At 45.0% G+C, this 20,318-nt stretch overlaps 2 protein-coding genes across 2 annotated transcripts in view; both read left to right on the top strand.

The window, feature by feature from the left end:
* The window catches only part of LAP3 (leucine aminopeptidase 3), a 30,809-nt gene extending 25,034 nt beyond the window's left edge, over window positions 1-5,775 (top strand). Inside the window, exons 11-13 of the mRNA XM_030801157.1 lie at window positions 2,400-2,479; window positions 4,633-4,742; window positions 5,202-5,775. Of these exons, the coding sequence (XP_030657017.1) occupies window positions 2,400-2,479; window positions 4,633-4,742; window positions 5,202-5,391 (380 nt within the window). The 3' untranslated portion in view covers window positions 5,392-5,775. The remainder of the gene's footprint in view (window positions 1-2,399; window positions 2,480-4,632; window positions 4,743-5,201) is intronic.
* Window positions 5,776-9,225: 3,450 nt separating this feature from the next.
* MED28 (mediator complex subunit 28) lies at window positions 9,226-19,641 on the top strand. Its single transcript, XM_012499711.2, has 4 exons — window positions 9,226-9,405; window positions 14,519-14,585; window positions 16,206-16,318; window positions 18,223-19,641. Exons 1-4 carry the CDS (start codon window positions 9,247-9,249, stop codon window positions 18,418-18,420), a joined length of 537 nt encoding a protein of 178 aa, XP_012355165.2. The 5' UTR covers window positions 9,226-9,246; the 3' UTR covers window positions 18,421-19,641.
* The last annotated feature ends 677 nt before the right edge of the window (window positions 19,642-20,318 follow it).

Here is a 20,318-nt window from a genome sequence, read left to right as displayed (position 1 = left end):
CTTTCAATAAATACTTAGCTCCTTTATGCCAGGCAGTGTGCTTTCTGGGCCCTAAGGATATGCCTAGGAACCAGACGTGTTCCTTGACTCAGCGCTTACAGATGGGCCAGGCAAATAACAAATGAGATTACCGGGAGCTCATACCACAACTAAAGGAGGCAGCACTAAGTGGCTGTACCTGATTGTCTCTTCTCAAGAGGACCTGCAAATCTGGATTTTTAAGTTGATTTTTTAAAAATATGCTAATTAATGTAAAAATAGAAGTCAGCCAATGGGACACAACTTTGTTGGAGAAAATAAAGATGAAACAAGTAAATATGATGCAGTAATAACAGACATCAAAGTCTTATAGCAATACTTAGATGTGATTACAATTGCTGAAAAATTAGATTCCTCAATGCCAGTAGTATGTAAATTATGATACCTCCATCCAGTGGACTATTTTTAAATCATTAAAAATACTTTCAAACATTTGTTTATAAAAGAGGAATAATTTTTTTCTCTTTTTTTTGAGACAGAGTCTCACTCTGTTGCCCAGGCTGCAGTGGCACGATCTCAGCTCACTGCAACCTCTGCCTCCTGGGTTCAAGCCATTCTCCTGCCTCAGCCACCTGAGTAGCTGGGATTACAGGCGTGCGCCACGACACTCGGATTTTTGTATTTTTAGTAGAGACGTGGTTTCATCATGTTGGTCAGGCTGGTCTCGAACTCCTGACCTCAAGTGATCCACCCGTCTCGGCCTCCCAAAATGCTGGGATTACAGGTGTGAGCCACTGTGCCCGGCCAAAGAGGAATAGAATAAATTTTTAAAGCATAAAAGGAAGAACACGGCCAGGCGCGATGGCTCACACCTGTAATACCAGCACTTTGGGAGGCCGAGGCGGGCGGATCACGAGGTCAGGAGATCAAGACCATCCTGGCTAACACGGTGAAACCCCCTCTCCACTAAAAATACAGAAAAATTAGCCGGGTGTGGTGGCACACGCCTGTAGTCCCAGCTACTCGGGATGCTGAGGGAGAGAATGGCATGAACCCGGGAGGTGGAGGTTGCAGTGAGCCGAGATCGTACCACTGCACTCCAGCCTGGGCCACAGAGCAAGACTCCGTCTCAAAAAAGGAGGAACACATGCTTGAGCACATACAGGATGGTCTTGTTTTTTATGAAAGTTTAGAAGTTGGGCTGGGCATGATGGCTTATGCCTGTAATCCTGGTGCCTTGGGAGGCTGACATGGGAGGATTGCTTGAGCCCAGGAGTTCAAGACCAGCCTGAGCAACATAATGAGACCCCATCTCTACAACAAGAAATCGGTTTGTTTTTTTGTTTTTTTGGTTTTTTTTTTTGAGACGGAGTTTCACTCTTGTTGCTCAGGCTGGAGTGCAATGGTGCGATCTCAGCTCACCACAACCTCTGCCTACCCAGGTTCAAGCGGTGCAAGCGATTCTCCTGCCTCAGCCTCCTGAGTAGCTGGGATTACAGGCATGCACCCCACGCCCAACTAATTTTGTATTTTTAGTAGAGACAGGGTTTCTCCATGTTGGCCAGGCTGGTCTCAAACTCCCAACCTCAGGTGATCCGCCCGCCTCAGCCTCTCAAAGTGCTGGGATTACAGGCGTGAGGCATTGTGCCTGGCCTTTTTTTTTCCTTTCTTTCTTTTTTGAGACAGAATTTCGCTCTATCGCCCAGGCTGGAGTGCAATGGCACGATCTCGGCTCACTGCAACCTCCGCCTTCTGGGTTCAAGCGATTCTCCCTATCTCAGCCTCCTGAGTAGCTGGGATTACAGGTGCCTACCACCATGCCCAGCTAATTTTTGTATTTTTAGTAGAGACGGGGTTTCTCCATGTTGGCCAGGCTGGTATCGAACTCCTGACCTCAGGTGATCCCGCCCGTGATGGGATTACAGGCGTGAGCCACCATGCCCGGCCCAAAAAGAAATTTTTAATTAGCTGGGTGTGGCGGCATGTACCTGTAATTCCAGCTACTCAGGAGGCTGAGGCAGAAGGATCACTTGAGCCCAGGAGTTTGAGGCTGCATGCCGTGAGCTCTGATCATACCACTACACTGCAGCCTGGGTGACAGTGAGACCTTTCTCAAAAAAAAAAAAAAGTTTAGATGTCTGGAAGGAAATGTCAAAAATAGGTAACAGTTATCCCTGAAATGAAATTATTGGTCAAATTCAGTAGGTTCCGTTATTGCATTTCCTAATAATTTAAATGGATTCTGGCTTGAAAAACATAACAATATGTTAACTATGTACAGGAAAGATTTTCTAAGCTTATCTATTTTTGAAAATGAGGAAGCCATTAAATAGGGTACATGCTAAGGTTTCCATCTGCGTGGCAGAGGAGCCCATTTTGCCTGGAGAGACTGCACTTGACTGAGGGCTTGTGTCTTACAGGTGCCATGGATGTAGCTTTGGGATCAGGTGCCACTGGAGTCTTTACCAATTCGTCCTGGCTCTGGAACAAACTCTTCGAGGTAGGAATAATATTTGTATATCTAAATTGTAGAGATGGTGAATAAATTATTCTAGCCTTAGAAGGATAGACTTCTTCAACCCCTGTGTTAAAGTGATTTTTATGCCGCAGGTTTGCCTTTGAATTGAAAATGAACCACAGCAATGGATTGAGTTCAGTGGCATTGGGTTTTCCACAAATGTTCCTAAAGGAGGGGATGATGTCCCCTGCTCCCCTCCGGTAGCCTCAGCATCCTGTGAAAATGTCTCACGAACACTGTGGTCATAGTTGAGAATCCCTGAGGTAGAAACGGTTTTGAAGATGGCTTTGTGGAGCAGTGTTTGTGACTGCGTGTCGTGAGCCATGTAAGGGAGTTCACCCTGCAGCAATGAGGATGTCTTCAGACCGCTGTGCTCTGTGCCTCCCTCCATGACCCTTCACAGCCAGCCTCTTCCCAGCAGTCACCCTCATTTCCACACACACATACACACACACACACACCCTCTCTTACTGCCATTGGTTTTCGACTGCCCACACCACTGTTAGCCTAACTCAGCCTGTCTTGAGGCAACAGGTGACTCTGTGGCCTCCTGACACCTGGTTCAGCTTCTGTGATAATCCTTTCTTGGGCTGCCTTCTCCTGTGATTCTCCTGCTCCTGTCTCTTGATTTGTTTGTTCCCTTTGGCCGCCCTTTGGCTGGTGTTCAGTTCAAGGCCATAGACTCTTCCTACTCTACACAGTCCACACAGGGAAGCTCCAGTCAGCACGTGTTGTCTGATGGCTCCCATCTCTCTCCTGAGCCCCAGCCTCTGTGTATCCACGTGGCTGCTAGACGGCTCCAGCCGGCTGCTTACTCATTCATTCAACTAGTAATTAATGGGAGCTTACTCTGTGCCAGTGGGGGACAAACATAAAATGTCCCCAAATATAATCTTGAGGGTGGTTTAAGGTCTAAACTTATTTTCACCCTAAACTGCTTCTCCTTCATATATGTCATCATTCATGAAGCCCAATTTTCCCAGTTCTGCAATACTCAGCCCCATCATCTCCTTCCAGGCCGGGCCAGGAACCTCTCCTCTGGCCTCCCACATAACCGTTATCCCTCTTTCATGGCACCCACAATATTGTTGTTTTGACTTTTTAAAAACATTTAAGCTTTAAAAAAAAAACCTCAGTTATATGTGCATAAATCAACAATCAGCAGCCCACAGTCTATTTTCCAGAAGGCAGCCGCTTTCAACCCTTGGCTGATTCATCTGGTATTTACTTACGTCTTAAAATAACAGCTTATATTGCTGCTTCTTGATTTTTCACTTTTGGGTCTTTGACTTTTTACCAGTGAGTTAAATAATCTGTTTATGTATCTATTTCCCCTACTAGCCTGTAGGCCCTTGGGTGGCTCAGATAGTAGTATTTCAGCACACCTGATGGTGCTCAGTAGTTCAATAAACAATGAATGAGTGAGTGGGTAAATGATGAATGAATGAATGTGGTCACCCTGTCTCAGGATTTCAGTGATACAGGTCCAGTCATGTGTTCTGTCACATAGAAGTGACCCGCCACATAAGAACTCTTTCACCCTAATCAACCCACAAAGCCTGTAATTGTAGTTTGATGATTTTAGCAAAATGCCCTACAGATTTGTGAAATTGCCTCACAACATTCCCGGTTTCTTTTTATTTGTTATTTATTTATTTATTTTTGAGACAGAGTCTCGCTCTGTCACCAGGCTGGAGTACCGTGGCGTGATCTTGGCTCACTGCAACCTCCGCCTCCTGGGTTCAAGCAATTCTTCTACCTCAGCCTCCAGAGTAGCTGGGCCTACAGGCACGTGCCACCACACCCAACTAATTTTTTGTACTTTTAGTAGAGACAGCATTTCACCATGTTGGCCAGGATGGTCTCGATCTCTTGACCTCGTGATCCACCCATCTTGGCCTCCCAAAGTGCTGGGATTACAGGTGTGAATCATTGTGTCTGGCCTCCTGGTTTCTTTTATAGTTCTAAAACAAATCTTTTAATGAGTGGACACAATTCTGAAACCTATTTTCTAGTTTCATGTTTTAGAGTAACAGGTTAGAACAACTCTTCCTTCATGCATTGAGCACGTTGATGCCATAAATTTCCCAGAACCTGCCTCATCCCCTCTTCTACTTGTCATACCTGTTCTCTAGGCCAGCATTGAAACAGGGGACCGTGTCTGGAGGATGCCTCTCTTTGAACATTATACAAGACAGGTTGTAGATTGCCAGCTTGCTGATGTTAACAACATTGGAAAATACAGGTATGTAAGATAAGCTAAATGTACATTTATACAATCATCCTTGATTGCCAAAATAGCTATTTTCAATTTTATCCCCTTATAAAAGGCTTAACTACTTAATTTCCTTTTGGTGTAGTGCTTGTAAGCTTTTTAATGTCTTGAATTTTCAAGTATTTCTTCAACCAGATCTCAAAATTTGCATGTTTCTAATCTAACTGTAATTTTAAGTAAATGGTAAGGGAAAGAGATGGAAAATATGGGAGTTCATTACCATAGCAAAAAGGAATATAGAATTTATCCTTTACTGCTTAAAGCAATATCTGAAAATAAATATTCTGAAAGTGATATGTGGGTTAGCATCTTAATAGGTCTTATAAGCTTGACTCTTGTTCTCTGGTTATAGAACGTACTTAGCAAAAATGTGGGCTCTCAGTGCACATTTACATGGGGTTGTAAAGTGGTTTTTGTCTTTTTCTTCAGATCTGCGGGAGCATGTACAGCTGCAGCATTCCTGAAAGAATTTGTGACTCATCCTAAGTGGGCACATTTAGACATAGCAGGTGTGATGACCAACAAAGATGAGGTTCCGTATCTACGGAAAGGCATGACCGGGAGGCCCACGAGGACTCTCATTGAATTCTTACTTCGTTTCAGTCAAGACAATGCTTAGTTCAGATACTCAAAAATGTCTTCACTCTGTGTTAAATTGGACAGTTGAATTTAAAAGGTTTTTGAATAAATGGATGAAAATCTTTTAACAGAGACAAAGGATGGTATTTAAAAATGTAGAACACAATGAAATTTGTATGCCTTGATTTTTTTTTTCATTTTACACAAAGATTTATAAAGGTAAAGTTAATATCTTACTTGATAAGGATTTTTAAGATACTCTATAAATGATTAAAATTTTTAGAACTTCCTAATCACTTTTCAGAGTATATGTTTTTAATTGAGAAGCAAAATTGTACCTCAGATTTGTGATGCTAGGAACATGAGCAAACTGAAAATTATTATGCACTTGTCAGAAACAATAAATCCAACTTGTTATGCTCTCTGATGTGGCTCTGATATTTACTTACATATTGCTACAAACTCAGTAACTTATTACTAGAATATCATTCGTCTCTGTAGCCATGTTGTATGAACTACGTAATTAAATTGGGGCACAGTGGTTTATGTATTTTCTCAATGTTCCTCATCACTTAAAGGTACTCAGTGATTGAGCTCATCAGTTTGGGTAATAGTGGCTTGGCAAATGATTTCCAAAATGAATCAGTCAGAATACTACTAACCATTGTTGACTTACCATCTGCCAGGCACTGTCCTCAGTGTTTTCAGGTGTTAAATTATTGAGTCCTACCCAATGAGACAGGTACTGTTACTACCCTTATATGACAGATGAGGGAAACGAGGCACAAGAGAGGTTTAGCAACATGCCACTGATGTCACAGAGCAAGTAACTGGTAGCTCAAAGTTCAAGCCAGGTGGTCTGGCTGCTGCACTGGTACACCGCAGTGCTCTTTTTCAGTTCAGTGACTTGAATGGATGTAGAATTTATTTGAAGTACTGAAGTAAGAAACATGACCACAGGCCAAGCACAGTGGCTCATGCCTGTAATCCCAGCATTCTGAGAGGCCAAGGCAGTAGGATTGCTTGAGGCCAGGAGTTTGAGACCAGTTTGGGCAACATAGTTAGACCCTTGTCTCTATTTTATTAAATTTTAAAAAGAATTCAAGCCAGCAACAGTGTGCTGAAAAAAGAAACAATCATAAAAGGGACTGTCAGCTGAGCACAGCTACTCGGGAGGCTGACGTGGGAAGACTGCTTGAGCCTGGACGTCAAGCCTGCAATGAGCCCCCGATCATGCCACAGCACTCCACCCTGGGTGAAAGAGCAAGAACCTGTCTCAGGCCAGGCGCGGTGGCTCACACCTGTAATCCCAGCACTTTGGGAAGCCGAGGCAGGCGGATCACAAGGTCAGGAGTTCGAGACCAGCCTGGCCAATATGGTGAAATCCCGTCTACTAAAAATACAAAAAAAATTAGCCAGGCATGGTGGCGCATGCTTGTAATCCCAGCTACTTAGGAGGCTGAGGCAGGAGAATTGCTTGAATCCGGGAGGCGGAAGTTGCAGTGAGCCAAGATCGCACCACTGCACTCCAGCCTGGGCGACAGAGCTAGACTCAGTCTCAAAAAACAAAAAGCAGGTGGGGGGGCAGCGGATGCAGTGGCTCATGCCTGTAATCTCAGCACTTTGGGAGGCCATGGTGGGAAGATAACTTGGAGCCCAGGAGTTTGAGACTAGCCTGGGCAACATACTGAGACCCTGTCTCTATAAAAAATGTTTTAAGGCCGGGTGCAGTGGTTCACGCCTGTAATCCCAGCACTTTGGGAGGCTGAGGTGGGTGGATCACGAGGTCAGGAGATTGAGACCATCCTGGCCAACATGGTGAAACCCCGTCCCTACTAAAAATACAAAAATTAGCTGGGCATGGTGGCATATGCCTGTAATCCCAGCTACTTGGGAGGCTGAGGCAGGAGAATCGCTGGAGGCAGAGGTTGCAGTGAGCCAAGATCGTGCCACGGCACTCCAGCCTGGCAACAGCGAGACTCCGTCACAAAAAATAAATAAATAAATAAAAATTTAAATAAGCTGGGTGCTGTGGTGGTGCACCGGTAGTCCCAGCTACTCAGAAGGCTAGGGCAGGAGGATTGCTTGAGCCCAGGAGTTTGAGGCTGCAGTGAGCTATGAGTGAGCTATGAACCACTGCACTCTAGCTGGGGCAACAAACCAAGACCCCATCTCTTAAAAAAAAAAAAAAAAAAAAAAAAAGAGACTGTCAACGGGTAAAGCTGTTTGCTCACCTCCTGAGACTATAACCAATCAACGTAATTCCATTGGTGCAGACTTAGAACAAAGCTCTCCTCTTTTTTACTTTTGTATCAGATGAATCAAATTAATCCATCAATGGGATGTGTGCCCTTTTTTTAACTTTGAAAATGTTTGACAGGAAAAGCTCTTTGTTACTGTTAATTTTAACACTTAAGCAATTTGACATGCAAAAATATTGTATATCTAAACTGGTTTATAGAGGGAATGGAAATGGGCATGCATGTTTGTGGTATTTATTAGAATTAAAAGCCGGTATGTGTAGTGAGCAAACACAGGTTTCCCTGGTTATTCATGTTCAGAAGTCACTTCATCAGGAAAGATGGAATTAGAGGGTTGGAATTACAGGCTTATGAAGGAAACTGAAAACAGATTTATTCTGGGTGATAAAGAGCCTCAGTAGGGCTTTGACAGAAGGCAAATGTTAAAAGCAGGTTATTAAAAGATTAGCAGTCTGGTGCCGGGCGCGGTGGTTCACGCCTGTAATCTCAGCACTTTGGGAGGCCGAGGCAGGCGGATCACGAGGTCAGGAGATCGAGACCATCCTGGCTCACACGGTGAAACCCCGTCTCTACTAAATATACAAAAAGTTAGCCGGGCATGGTGGCGGGCGCCTGTCGTCCCAGCTACTTGGGAGGCTGAGGCAGGAGAATGGCGTGAACCCGGGAGGCGGAGCTTGCAGTGAGCCAAGATCGCGCCACTGCACTCCAGCCTGGGCGACAAAGCGAGACTCCGTCTCAAAAAAAAAAAGAAAAAAAAAAAGAGATTAGCAGCCTGGCGCGTTGGCTCATGCCTGTATTCCCAACACTTTGGGAGGCCGCGGCGGTAAAACCACTTGAGCTCAGTAGAACACCTGACTCAACTAAAAAAAAAAAAAAAAAAAAAAAAGCCCGGCGCGACGGCACGCACCTGTGGACCTAGCTACTTGGGTGGCTGAAGTGGGGGGACTGTTTGATCCCAGGAGGTCGAGCCCTGATCATGACACTGCACTCCGGCCTGGGCGACAGAGCGAGACACTGAGAAAAAAGAAAAGAAAGAAAGAAAAAAAAGAGATTAGCATAGTGACTTTCTCTTTGATGTAACCATAAATATCTAAAGAGAACAGTGCCGGGCACATTGGGAACCTCAACAAAGTTGTTTCCGTTATCCATCTCCGACCAGAATTCAGGAAGAACTTCGCCTGTCTTGTTCCCGCTATCACCAATGACTCAACAAATGTTTGTGGAGTGAGTGGGAGACCCTCTCCTTTTACCAACGGTAAACAGCCCACGGAAAGTAAAAGTGACTTAGCCAGTCTCTCCAGGCATTTGGGGCAGAGTCGGGACTAGCATAGTAGTATCCTGACTCTCGCCGGAGGGCTCGCTCCACTGTAGTTATTAATTCTTCTCTCCACACAACCAGGTCTAATCCGGCCAAAGTCTTCAATTCTTAAGCTAAGAAAAAAGGAAAATACATGTAAACTCTGTTTTGCGATAGACAAGAAAACAGAAGAACTAAAAGTCGTCCTTCCGGGGGCGCAACAGAATCCTCCAATCGCGCGGTCCTGTCACGTGACCACGCCTACTGCACCAGACACGTGACCTTCTGAGCCGGCTTCCGCGCAGGCGCAGTGGATCTCTCTTGCGCCACTCCAGACATGGCGGCTCCACTAGGGGGTATGTTTTCTGGGCAGCCACCCGGGCCCCCTCAGGCCCCGCCGGGCCTTCCGGGCCAAGCTTCGCTTCTTCAGGCAGCTCCAGGCGCTCCTAGACCTTCCAGCAGTACTTTGGTGGACGAATTGGAGTCATCTTTCGAGGTAATATAAGTCTTTGTCCCCAGCCTTCCCTTTTTTCTGAAACTGCGCGTACGCGTATCTCCTCCATGGATCCGAGCAGCTAGTTTACAAATGGGGAAACTGAGGCTTAAAGTAAATCGCTTGCTTTAGGCTTCCCCGTGGCCCGCATTCAATTCAGGTCTGCTGGCGGGGGCGCGTAAACTAGACGTTTCTGGAAACGTGGACCCGAAGTTTGCCTAAACCCCAAACTTGGAACCCTTCCAGATTCCCAGCTGGTCCTTGGTCTCATCCCTGAGCACCGTTTCTTGCATCCCTGCATGTTTAGTAAGAGGCTCAAGTCTTTTCGGAGCTCAGAGTTTCACTACTGTGTCCTGTATCCTTTCCGCTGGGCTTCACCCTTAAACGATCCTAAAGTAAAGGGACTCTTAAGAGCGGAAATTGACTTAAGTTACCAGGCGCAGCGTGGAACTAGGGGCTGAGGAAAGAGGAATGCTGGAGGTTAGGGAGGAAGGGAAGCACAGATGACCCAATCTCAGTTCTGTCCAAGGAGTTTACCTTGTGGCAAGAAAGGTGAACTGTGTATTGAGGGAAGATAGACAGGTGAAAATTAAGTGCTCTGGTGATTTCCAGTGGTCTTTAAAGTGGAAGATGAGCTATTCCTGTGTAGTAATAAAGTAATATAACTTCAAATTGGAGTTAACTTTTCCACATTTTAAATCCCAATTTTGCCAGGTGCAGTGGCTCACGCCTGTAATCCCAGCACTTTGGGAGGCCGAGGCGGGCAGATCACGAGGTCAGGAGTTCGAGACCAGCCTGAGCCAACATGGTGAAACCCCGACTCTACTAAAAATACAAAAATTAGCCAGACGTGGTGGCGTGCGCCTGTAATCCCAGCTACTCGAGAGGCTGAGGCAGGAGAATCGCTTGAACCCGGGAGGCAGAGGTTGCAGTAAGCCGAGATCGCGCCATTGCACTCCAGCGTGGGTGACGAGCTAGACTCCGTCTCAAATAAAATATAAATAAATGTCCCAATTTTGTGACTTTTATATTGAATCTAATAGCACAGTGGTACATGAATATAATTTGTAAGCGATTATATTGTTCAGACTGCATGGACAAAATGCTTTTACCACACGGATGTACAAAGATTTAGAAATAAATGATTTGAGATGGAGCCTCACTCTCTCACCCAGGCTGGAGTGCAGTGGCGCAATTTCGGCTCACTACAACCTCCGCCTCCCGGTTCAAGCGATTCTCCTGCCTCAGCCTCCCGAGTTGCTGGGATTACAGGCATCTGTCACCACACTAATTTTTTTATTTTTAGTGGAGACGGGGTTTCACCATCTTGGCCAGGCTGGTCTCGAACTCCGGACCTCGTGATCCACCCGCCTGGGCCTCCCAAAGTGCTGGGATTACAGGCGTCAGCCACCGCACCTAGCCAGAAATAAATGATTTGAAGGACAGAGACGGAGGGGGAGAGCAGGGTGGGGGGGGAGGAGGGAGGAGGAGGAGGAGGAGGAGGAGGGAGGGAGGTGGTGGTGGAGGTGGTGGAGGTAAGTGGTAAAGGAAGGGGCTGATGAACTTTAGAGCAGCATCTGGCATTGTGCTTGAGGGGAGCTGGCTCTCAGTCATGGGCACTTGCTGAAAGACTGGCACTGTACAAGGCACTGTACGAGTCTTAGCCAAAGTTGACTCCCAGCACCCTGCTGCTTAAAAACGTACAGTGGCTGCTTGTTGCTGTTGAGATAAGATCAAGATGTTTAGTGTGGTCTCCCAGGCTTTGCATGTTGAGTTCTCTCCTTCAGACTCGTTTCCTTACTCCAGCCACACAAGACTTCCCCACGTGTACCATTTGTTTTCTCTTTGGGCTTCCAGGCCCCTCCTCAGCTCATTGCATCACTTCCTCAGTAGACCCTTCCCTGGCCTTCTTTTTAATACTTAACGTTAAACCAGGCTCCATGAAGTTAGAGACTACCTGTTTTGTACCCCTTCCTCTCACATTGTGTATCTTGTAGTGCTAATACAGTGGTAGTAGATAGCAAGTGCTAGATGAATATTTGTCAGACATTGAAGGAACCTGTAGTGTGGAGCCTGTAGTGTAGTTGTTGCCTGTGCACAGAACTCCTTGCCCGATTCACATATATGTCTGTAGGTGCCCTTGAGAGAGAACTCCCTCTGGGACTCGATTATCCATACAGAGAATACAGAGAAAACCAGTCCCTGCCTTCAGGAAGCTTGTGATAAATGGCGGGCAGTTGCCTTGTTGTAGGATCACTGCTCTGATAGAAGAAACCTAGGGTACAGTGGGAGCACATACAGGTGTGTACATCGAAGAAGGCTTCCCAGAGAGCAGGAAAGCCAAAGAAGCATTTTGACTTAGCCAGGTGAAGGGGAGTGGGAGAGGTGCGAGTTGGATCCTCTCTCTGCTGCTGGGTGATCATGATCTGTCTAGTCTTGTCTCAGGATTCAATTCAAAGGCCACATTTTCTTTGGAACTTTTCCTGTTTCCTTCCTTGTGTTCTGTGTGGACCTCAATTTTTACAGCCTCCAGTGGCACATAGCAGACCCTGCTTACCTGCTTCTCATTCCTATTGGGGTGCCACCCCTTGAGGTCTCTGTCTGCTCATTCTAGCTGCTCAGCACATGCTCTTTGAAGGAAGGAATTTATTGAGCTGATGCAACTCTTGATTTTGGAGGGAACGTTGGAGACCATCTAGTTCCATTTCCTCCATTCATGGGTAGGGAAACTGAGGCTCAGTGAGGGCAAGTTGCTTGCTCAAAGCCAGCCGTTGGGTTTGTGGAAATGAGGACTAGCACTTACTTTTCAGGCAAAGGCTCTGTTTTAGCCATGCTTTTAAAAAGCTATTCTCTTTCTAGGCAGATGCGGTGGCTCACACCTGTAATCCCAGCACTTTGGGAGGCCAAGGTGGCTGGATCGCTTGAGGTCAGGAGTTCGAGACCATCCTGGCCAACATGGTGAAACCCCATCTCTAACTAAAAATACAAAAATTAGTGGTCTGTGGTGGCACGTGCCTTAATGCCAGCTACTTGGGAGGCTGAGGCAGGAGAATCGCTGAAATCCGGGAGGCAGAGGTTGCAGTGAGCCAAGATCATGCCACTGCACTCTAGCCTGGGCAACAGAGTGAGACTCTGTCTCAAAAAAAAAAAAAAAAAAAAAAGGCTATTCTCTTTCTAGACTACCACACATTTTCTTCTTAATATAGCTGTCCAACTGTTTATAAAGGCCTGTGTATCTATTTTTTTTTCTTTTCTTTTTTTTGAGACAGTCTCACTCTGTCACCCAGGCCAGAGTGCAATGGCACGATGTTGGGTCACTGCAACCTCCACTTTCTGGGCTCAAGTGGTCCTCTTGCCTCAGCCTTCCAAGTGGCTGGGACTACAGGTGCGCACCACTATGCCTGACTAATTTTTGTTTTTGTAGAGACTGGGTTTCACCACATTGCCCATGCTGGTCTTGAACTCTTGGGCTGAAGCGATCCACCCATCTTGGTCTCCAAAAGTGTTGATTACAGGCGTGACCCACCATGTCTGACCCCGAAATTTTTTTTAAGGCGGTGAAGGAGAGTAAAATTCTTGAGATGAGATTTCCTGCCACCCTGTCTGGTAGGCCTCCTGGCTCTGGGGAGCTGGCCCAGCTTTTTTGGCCGTTTTGTGACTGGTTGGCCTCTTGATGGGATGTTTTCCAGTAGCCATAGGTCTCACAAAGGAAGTACATCCTACCCACATCCCAAACCCAATAAGAGTCAACTTTCTTTTTTTTTTTTTTTTGGACACAGATTCTCGCCCTGTCACCCAGGCTGGAGTGCAGTGCTGCGATCTTGGCTTACTGCAACCTCTGCCTCCCAGGTTCAAGCGATTCTCCTGCCTCAGCCTCCCGAGTAGCTGGGACTACAGGCACGTGCCACCATGCCTGGCTAATTTTTTGTATTTTTATTAGAGATGGGGTTTCACCGTGTTAGTTAGGATGGTCTTGATCTCCTGACCTCGTGATCCGCATACCTTGGCCTCCCAAAAGTGTTGGGATTACAGGCATGAGCCACCGTGCCTGGCCAGGAGTCATCATTCAAAGTAATCCCAAGAATGGGCAATCTGTTTTTCTGATTTACTTCCTCTGTAAGTCAGGTGCGGGAGCTGCAGGCAGGCAGAATTTTTCCTTGTGAAAGGGCCCTCGTGCAGATAATGTTCTAAATTTGAGCTCAGATCTGTCTGCCTCACACCAAGTGTAGTTTGCTGATTGCTGACAGAGCTCCACTTTCCTGTGTTTGAGGCTTCCTTTCTAACTCCTGCTCTTCCAGCTGCCATGCTGTTCTCTTTCTTTGCCTCCCCAATCTCCCTGCCCACTTCCTGCAGTGGGCCTGCTTTGGTACATTTGCTTAGAGTTGCTTGTGCTCAGAACTCCTTGGCTGATTCACATTTGCATCTGTATAGGTGCCCTTTAGAGATAACTCTCTCTGGGTCTTGATTATCCATGTGACACCTATCTTGTCCTCTTAGGCTGTCCAGTCAGTCAGTAATATGTGTTATTAAACGCTTCCCTTGTGCCAAGGCAGTGTTCCAGGCACTAGGAGGACAGTGGTGAATAAGACAAAATTCTCACCTACTAATAGGGGACAGATAATAATGGATGAAAATAATGGATATGATGTCAGTTAATTATGTGAAAAAACAATAAAACTGTGCTTGGGTGTGGATCATGAGCAGGAGGGGCACAGTTTAGAAAGGGTAGACCGGCTGGTCTCTCTGAAGGGGAGAAGATTGGCCTGAGTCCTGAATAGGTGGTGATGTGAGTTGTGCAAGCACCAGCAAGAGGCCACAGTGGGGCTGGAAGAGTGTCTGGGCCTGGTGTGGAATAACATACGGGGAAGGGGCACGTGGTAGGACAGAGACCAGGTGTGGTGCCGGCTCATTTGCCTGGCGCTTCCTCCATGGGCCTAATTAATTGGCAAACTCAGTTTACCACGTTTCCATTGGCATGATGTCTTGCCATCTCATGTGCAAACACAAGATGCTGCCACCTCATCAAATGACTTCAGGAGAAGTTATTTCTTCCTCTGGAGTAAGATTTTTGATGTGTGAATCACATTTCTTTCTTTCCCATGTTTTGATTACATAGGCTTGCTTTGCGTCTCTGGTGAGTCAGGACTATGTCAATGGCACCGATCAGGAAGAAATTCGAACCGGTAAGCATTCCCTCTGTGTACACAATGTTCTTGGCTTCAGCAATATTTCCTAGTTGCTAATTTTGTACTTCATGTGTTTCAGTCCTGCTTTTATCCTAAGAGAACATTTCAGGGACTAAAATGTGTGCACGTAATCTCTGTGAGCTGCTGATTGTTGGTTCAGTTTATTAATTGACGTCTTGTATCACCCATAATGAATCATTTATAATGAACTTTTTGTATTAGTACTAGGTAAAGAAGAAGACCAATAGTGTGTACTGCTTTTTAAAAAAATTTTATTATTTTTGGAATAGGTCTTACAGAGAAAAGTCTTGTGTGCTTCTTTTTATTCCCCAAGTTCTGTCCCTAAAGGTAACCAGAGCTTCTGATTTCTTCGTACCATATTTTACATGATTCTTTTTTTTTTTTTTGAGAGTTTCACTTTTGTCGCCCAGGCTGGAGTGCTCACTGCAATCACCACCTCATGGGTTCAGGCAATTCTCCTGTCTCAGCCTCCCGAGTAGCTGGGACTACAGGCATGCACTACCATACTCAGCTAATTTTGTATTTTTAGTAGAGACGGGGTTTTGCCATGTTGACCAGCCTGGTCTCGAACTCCTGACCTCTGGTGATCCACCCGCCTCAGCCTCCCAAAGTGTTGGGATTACAGGCGTGAGCCACCGCGCCCGGCCTTATATGTGCCATTTTAACTGGAAATTATGATGCTAATTGCTGGATCTCTGCATCATCTCTCTTTTTTTTTTTGAGACAGAGTTCTTGCTCTCTCACCCTTTTAAGAAAGGAGCGCAGTGGCGAGATCTCTGCTCACTGCAACCTCTGCCTCCTGGGCTGAAGCAGTCCTCCCATTTCAGCCCCCCAGTAGCTGGGACCACAGTGTGAGCCACCACATTTGGCTAATTTTTGTTTTTTTATTTTTTTGTGGAGATGGGATCTTGCTGTATTGCCCAGGCTGGTCTCGAACTCCTAGGCTCAAGCAATCTTACTGCCTCAGCCTCCCAAAGTGCTGGGATTACGGGTGTGAGCCACCACGCTTGGCCTCTGCCTTGTCTTTTTTTTTTTTTTTTTTTTTTGAGACGGAGTCTTGCTTTGTCACCAGTCTGGAGTGCAGTGGCACGATCTCGGCTCACTGCAACCTCCGACTCCCTGGTTCAAGTGATTCTACTGCCTCAGCCTCTTGAGTAGCTGGGATTACAGGCATGTGCCACTATGCCCAGCTAATTTTTGTATTTTTGGTAGAGACGGGGTTTCACCATGTTGGCAGGATGGTCTCGATCTCCTGACCTCATGATCTGCCTGCCTCGGCCTCCCAGAGTGCTGGGATTACAGGCTTGAGCCACGATGCCCAGCTGCATTGTCTTTTTAAAGAAGATATCATGGCTTTTATGCTGTATTAAGGTCTTTTTTTTAACCTGAAAAAAGCACAAATTATCTGCTGTTTAATGTTGGTTAACACATGAGAAGTTGGGGGTTATTATTACTGCTGTGGCCAAGATTAAAATCCCTGAGTTGTCTATGAGAAGGCTGTATTTTTACATTGTGATTATTCATTTATGAGGGAGATAAATGAGTCTATTGTTTTTCTTATTTTAATAATTTTGATCCTTTTTTTTTTTTTTTTAGGTGTTGATCAGTGTATCCAGAAGTTTCTGGATATTGCAAGACAGACAGAATGTTTTTTCTTACAAAAAAGATTGCAGTTATCTGTCCAGAAACCAGAGCAAGTTATCAAAGAGGTATGTATTCAGTTTTCTCCTCAGCTCTATAGGAATAACTAAGTGGTGCCAGGATTCCTTTTATGCTTTAAATGAGATGTACCCGTTTCCTGCGAGTTTCATTCAGGCTTTATAGGTCAGTGTGAAATGTGGCTAGTCATCCATGTTTGGGACAACCTGAACAAGAAGTAAAGCCAAGGAGTGGGGTCTGAAAGCAGAGTGTCAGACAGAACAGCTCTGATGTGACTTGTGTCATACATTGGCCCTCAGGAAAGATTTTTCTTAAAAGATTCGGCCATGTGAAAAAAGGATAAAAAGCCACTAACATATATAGGCTTGTTCTGGACAAAAACTGAGGTCTGTGGTACCCAGTGCCTTGCACACAGGAATCCAAGGAATCAAAAAGTAATGTTCGACCCCAGGCTTCTGGAAACTCAGGATTTCGTTATCTCAGTTGTTCTAGGGCATTTGGAAGTGTGTTGGGGTTGCCACGATGACTTGGGAAGCTTTAATGGCATTGAATGGGTTGGGCCAGGACCTGCGCCATGCGATGTGGAAGAGTGAAGAATCATCCTGCCCAAAAAGCCAGCGATGCCCTCAGTGAGAAACACTGATTGAGATTATTGGTTGGGGGAATTTTTTGTAGTAACTAGTCCCAATTAATGAAAAAGTCTCTTTTCATTCATGATACCAGCTCTTGGGGATAGCTATTCTTACAGTTTATCATGTCAGATCATTTCCTGATGTGAATACCTGAATAACAGTGCAGGTATGTCCCAGACTGGGTCGTTAGTAAAGGATGTAATGCTTTTGTTCGTAAAAAGCTCTTGAAAATGTAATTTTAACAGTTCATAATTTGAAGTGATACATCAGTGGTGTGGATTTTTTTGTAAACAGTTGTTAACAAATGTTTCAGATTTTCAGTGTTTTAGGATCTCAGCAGTAACCTTTGGAGAGAGGTACTGGGTGGCTGGGGACCAGGATGGGATAGAGTCTGGGTATTAGTCTGTTTTCACACTGCTGATAAAGACATACCTGAGACTGGGCAATTCACAAAAGAAAAAGATTTAATGGACTTACAGTTCCACGTGGCTGGGGAGGCCTCACATGCCACAATCATGGCAGAAAGTGAAAGACACATCTCACATGGCGGCAGACAAGAGAAGAGAGCTTGTGCAAGGAAACTCCCATTTTTAAAACCATCAGATCTCGTGAGATTTATTCACTACCAGGAGAACAGCATGGGAAAGACTTGCCCCCATGATTCAATTACCTCCCACCAGGTTCCTCCTGTGACACATGGGAATTGTAGGAGTTACAATACAAGATGAGATTGGGTGGGGACACAGCCAAACCATATCAATTTGATTTCTTTTTGGCTGCCCTTTTGAATTTTGTAACTTGCATATTACTTTCTATAAGAAAAATAAACATAGGCCGGGTGTGGTGGCTCACGCCTGTAATCCCAGCACTTTGGGAGGCTGAGGCAGGTGGATGACTTGAGGTCAGGAGTTCGAGATTAGCCTGGCCAACATGGCAAAACCCCATCTCTGATAAAAATATAAAAATTAGCCGAGTGTGGTGGCATGTGCCTGTGATCCCAGCTACTCAGGAGGTTGAGGCAGGAGAATCACTTGAACCCGGGAGGTGGAGGCTGCAGTGAGCTGAGACCGCACCACTGCACTCTAGCCTGGGTGACAGAGCAAGACTTCGTCTCAAAAAAAAAAAAAAAAAAAAAAAAACCCATAAAACTTAAGTTAGAATCTATCATTTGGGTTAATCAAATAGTGGAGCCAGGCAGAGTAATGGGCTTAATATGGTTTAATGGATTCTCTTTGTTTTGAATTCTTAGCCTCTTAAGTAACCAGAACCATATGTGTTTTTCCTGCATTTGCTCTGACTTACTCCATTGCTTTCATCTGCAGGATGTGTCAGAACTAAGGAATGAATTACAGCGGAAAGATGCACTAGTCCAGAAGCACTTGACAAAGCTGAGGCATTGGCAGCAGGTGCTGGAGGACATCAACGTGCAGCACAAAAAGCCCGCCGACATCCCTCAGGGCTCCTTGGCCTACCTGGAGCAGGCATCTGCCAACATCCCTGCACCTCTGAAGCCAACGTGAGCAAAGGGCAGAGGCAGTTGGCCTATAAGTGGGCTGGTGCGTGGGGTTGGCCACACATCCCTTCCCGTGGACTTGACATTTTGGAAGAACTCTTTGCCAGATAATGAGTTCATTTTAGTTTTATGCTTCCATTGAAAAATTTTCCACTATTTTTATAAGCTGTTCATTTCTTGAGTACTTTATAACATGTCTGTAGCTTGGATAAACCAAGTAAATATTTTTTTTTTTATCTTTAGCCAAGTTTAGACTGTGAATATGATGACACAGATTCTTTTTTATGGTGGCTTTGCTTGTTTTTAAATTTTTGCATGACTTTTCATCTTTTTATGTGTGTTTCCTGTAGTTTGATCCGAAGGAAAAGAGTATAGTAGCCTGAGAATCAGGAGATGGGAATTTTAGTTGTAGGCCTTATGATAATTACTCCTCAGTGGTGCGTAGAAAAGTATGTAAATTTGCTCTGTTTTAAGACTTTGAACTACCTCAAGAAGAGGAATCTAATACAATATTTGTAATGTTTCCAGAGCTCTCAGAATGAGGATTTTTTTTGTAAATAGGTTGGAAGAGGATGGAACTATCCTGGGTTAGTGTAGTAATCTTACAGTAGGATCCTTAGGTTGATGCTGACTTCTATTTGGGGTATGTTTATATTTTATGTAGTGTTTGTTTACTTTTTTTTTTGACAGAAGATACAGTGGGAGCAGTGATACGCTAACATTCATTACATTCTGCAGTATCGAGTCTGTTTAATGGGGCAGATGCTGTTTTCAGTAGCATAACAGTGGGGGCATAGGTGATCTATGAGGGGCTAAATCTTGCTCTGACTGTCTCTTTTTGTTTTGAGTTTTGTTTGCGTGTATCATTTTTGTTTTACATTTTGGGAGGGGAAACATTTTCCATTAAGGAAGGTTGTTGCCAGTGGATTTGACTCCAAGGGACTAGAGTGTTGTGGTGGGGGTGGGGAGGGGCTGCAGGGTGATCGTTGGCTACTGAGCCTCCACAAAGAGCATGTGGCGCCCCGCCTTTGCTCTTTGTGGAGCAAAGATATTTTGCTCTGGTTAGTTTTGTAGGCAGCCTCAGATTCCCTGTTGAGTTGCTGTTAAGAAATGGAGACTTCTGGCTCTCATTGGGTAAGGTTTTCTGAGTTTTATGATCTCTTACTAGATCACATCCATTTACCCAGAACAAATGCTTCACTGTCTTCTGACTGGCAGTACTCCTGTGGCTCTGTGCCTTGACTCATTTTGTTTTCTTCAGCCTTGAAGGCCCCTTCCCACATTGACTGACATCCACTCATGTGCCTGGTCCCTGAAGCCTCCCAGCACCCATTCAGTTGGATCCCCAGGGCACAGGACTTTGATCTCTTCTGCTGCCCTTGCTAGGTTCTCCCTGGTGGGTTAATGCTTCGTATGTGTCTCTCTGTCCTTCACTAATTGTACACCCATGAGAATTAGACATTATTCTTCTTAAATATATAAGGACCATATAGTCTGTTTCTTCTTGTTGTGTGTATATATGGTCATTATTCTTCTTAAATATATAAGGACCATATAGTCTGTTTCTTTTTGTTGTGTGTATATATGGTATCTGGCACATGGATCTCTGATTACCAGCCTGACATCAACAAATCCCTCAGTTATGATGTATAGGTTAAACAAAGCTTTTAAAAGCTCATATGGTATGACCTCAAGATTGCTAACCTGGTCATCTCATGGTAATTAGAAACTGATTGGCAGCTTTGTATTTCTTGATTAAAAACCTAAATAAACTGATTAGGTTTTAGGCATTCTTTCAAAGAGGTTCTTGAGAAGATTGAGAACTATCCTATTCGGTGCTTAGTGAAAAGATTTTGAATTACTGTACGTACCAGTTATTGCCATTTCTTTATTAAATTCAGAAGT

The sequence above is a fragment of the Nomascus leucogenys genome, chromosome 20 (assembly GCF_006542625.1).
Source record: "Nomascus leucogenys isolate Asia chromosome 20, Asia_NLE_v1, whole genome shotgun sequence".
Lineage (NCBI taxonomy): Eukaryota > Metazoa > Chordata > Mammalia > Primates > Hylobatidae > Nomascus > Nomascus leucogenys.
The sequence above is the reverse complement of the archived record's forward strand: the minus strand, read 5'-3'. Positions and strand labels throughout refer to the sequence as shown.

Bases quoted from the DNA above. Each gene is read 5' to 3' on its own strand.
- MED28 (XM_012499711.2), top strand. From the start codon at position 9,247: ATGGCGGCTCCACTAGGGGGTATGTTTTCTGGGCAGCCACCCGGGCCC. The intron at 9,406-14,518 runs GTAATATAAGTC...TTGATTACATAG, and splicing joins AATTGGAGTCATCTTTCGAG to GCTTGCTTTGCGTCTCTGGT. The intron at 16,319-18,222 runs GTATGTATTCAG...TTTCATCTGCAG, and splicing joins CAGAGCAAGTTATCAAAGAG to GATGTGTCAGAACTAAGGAA.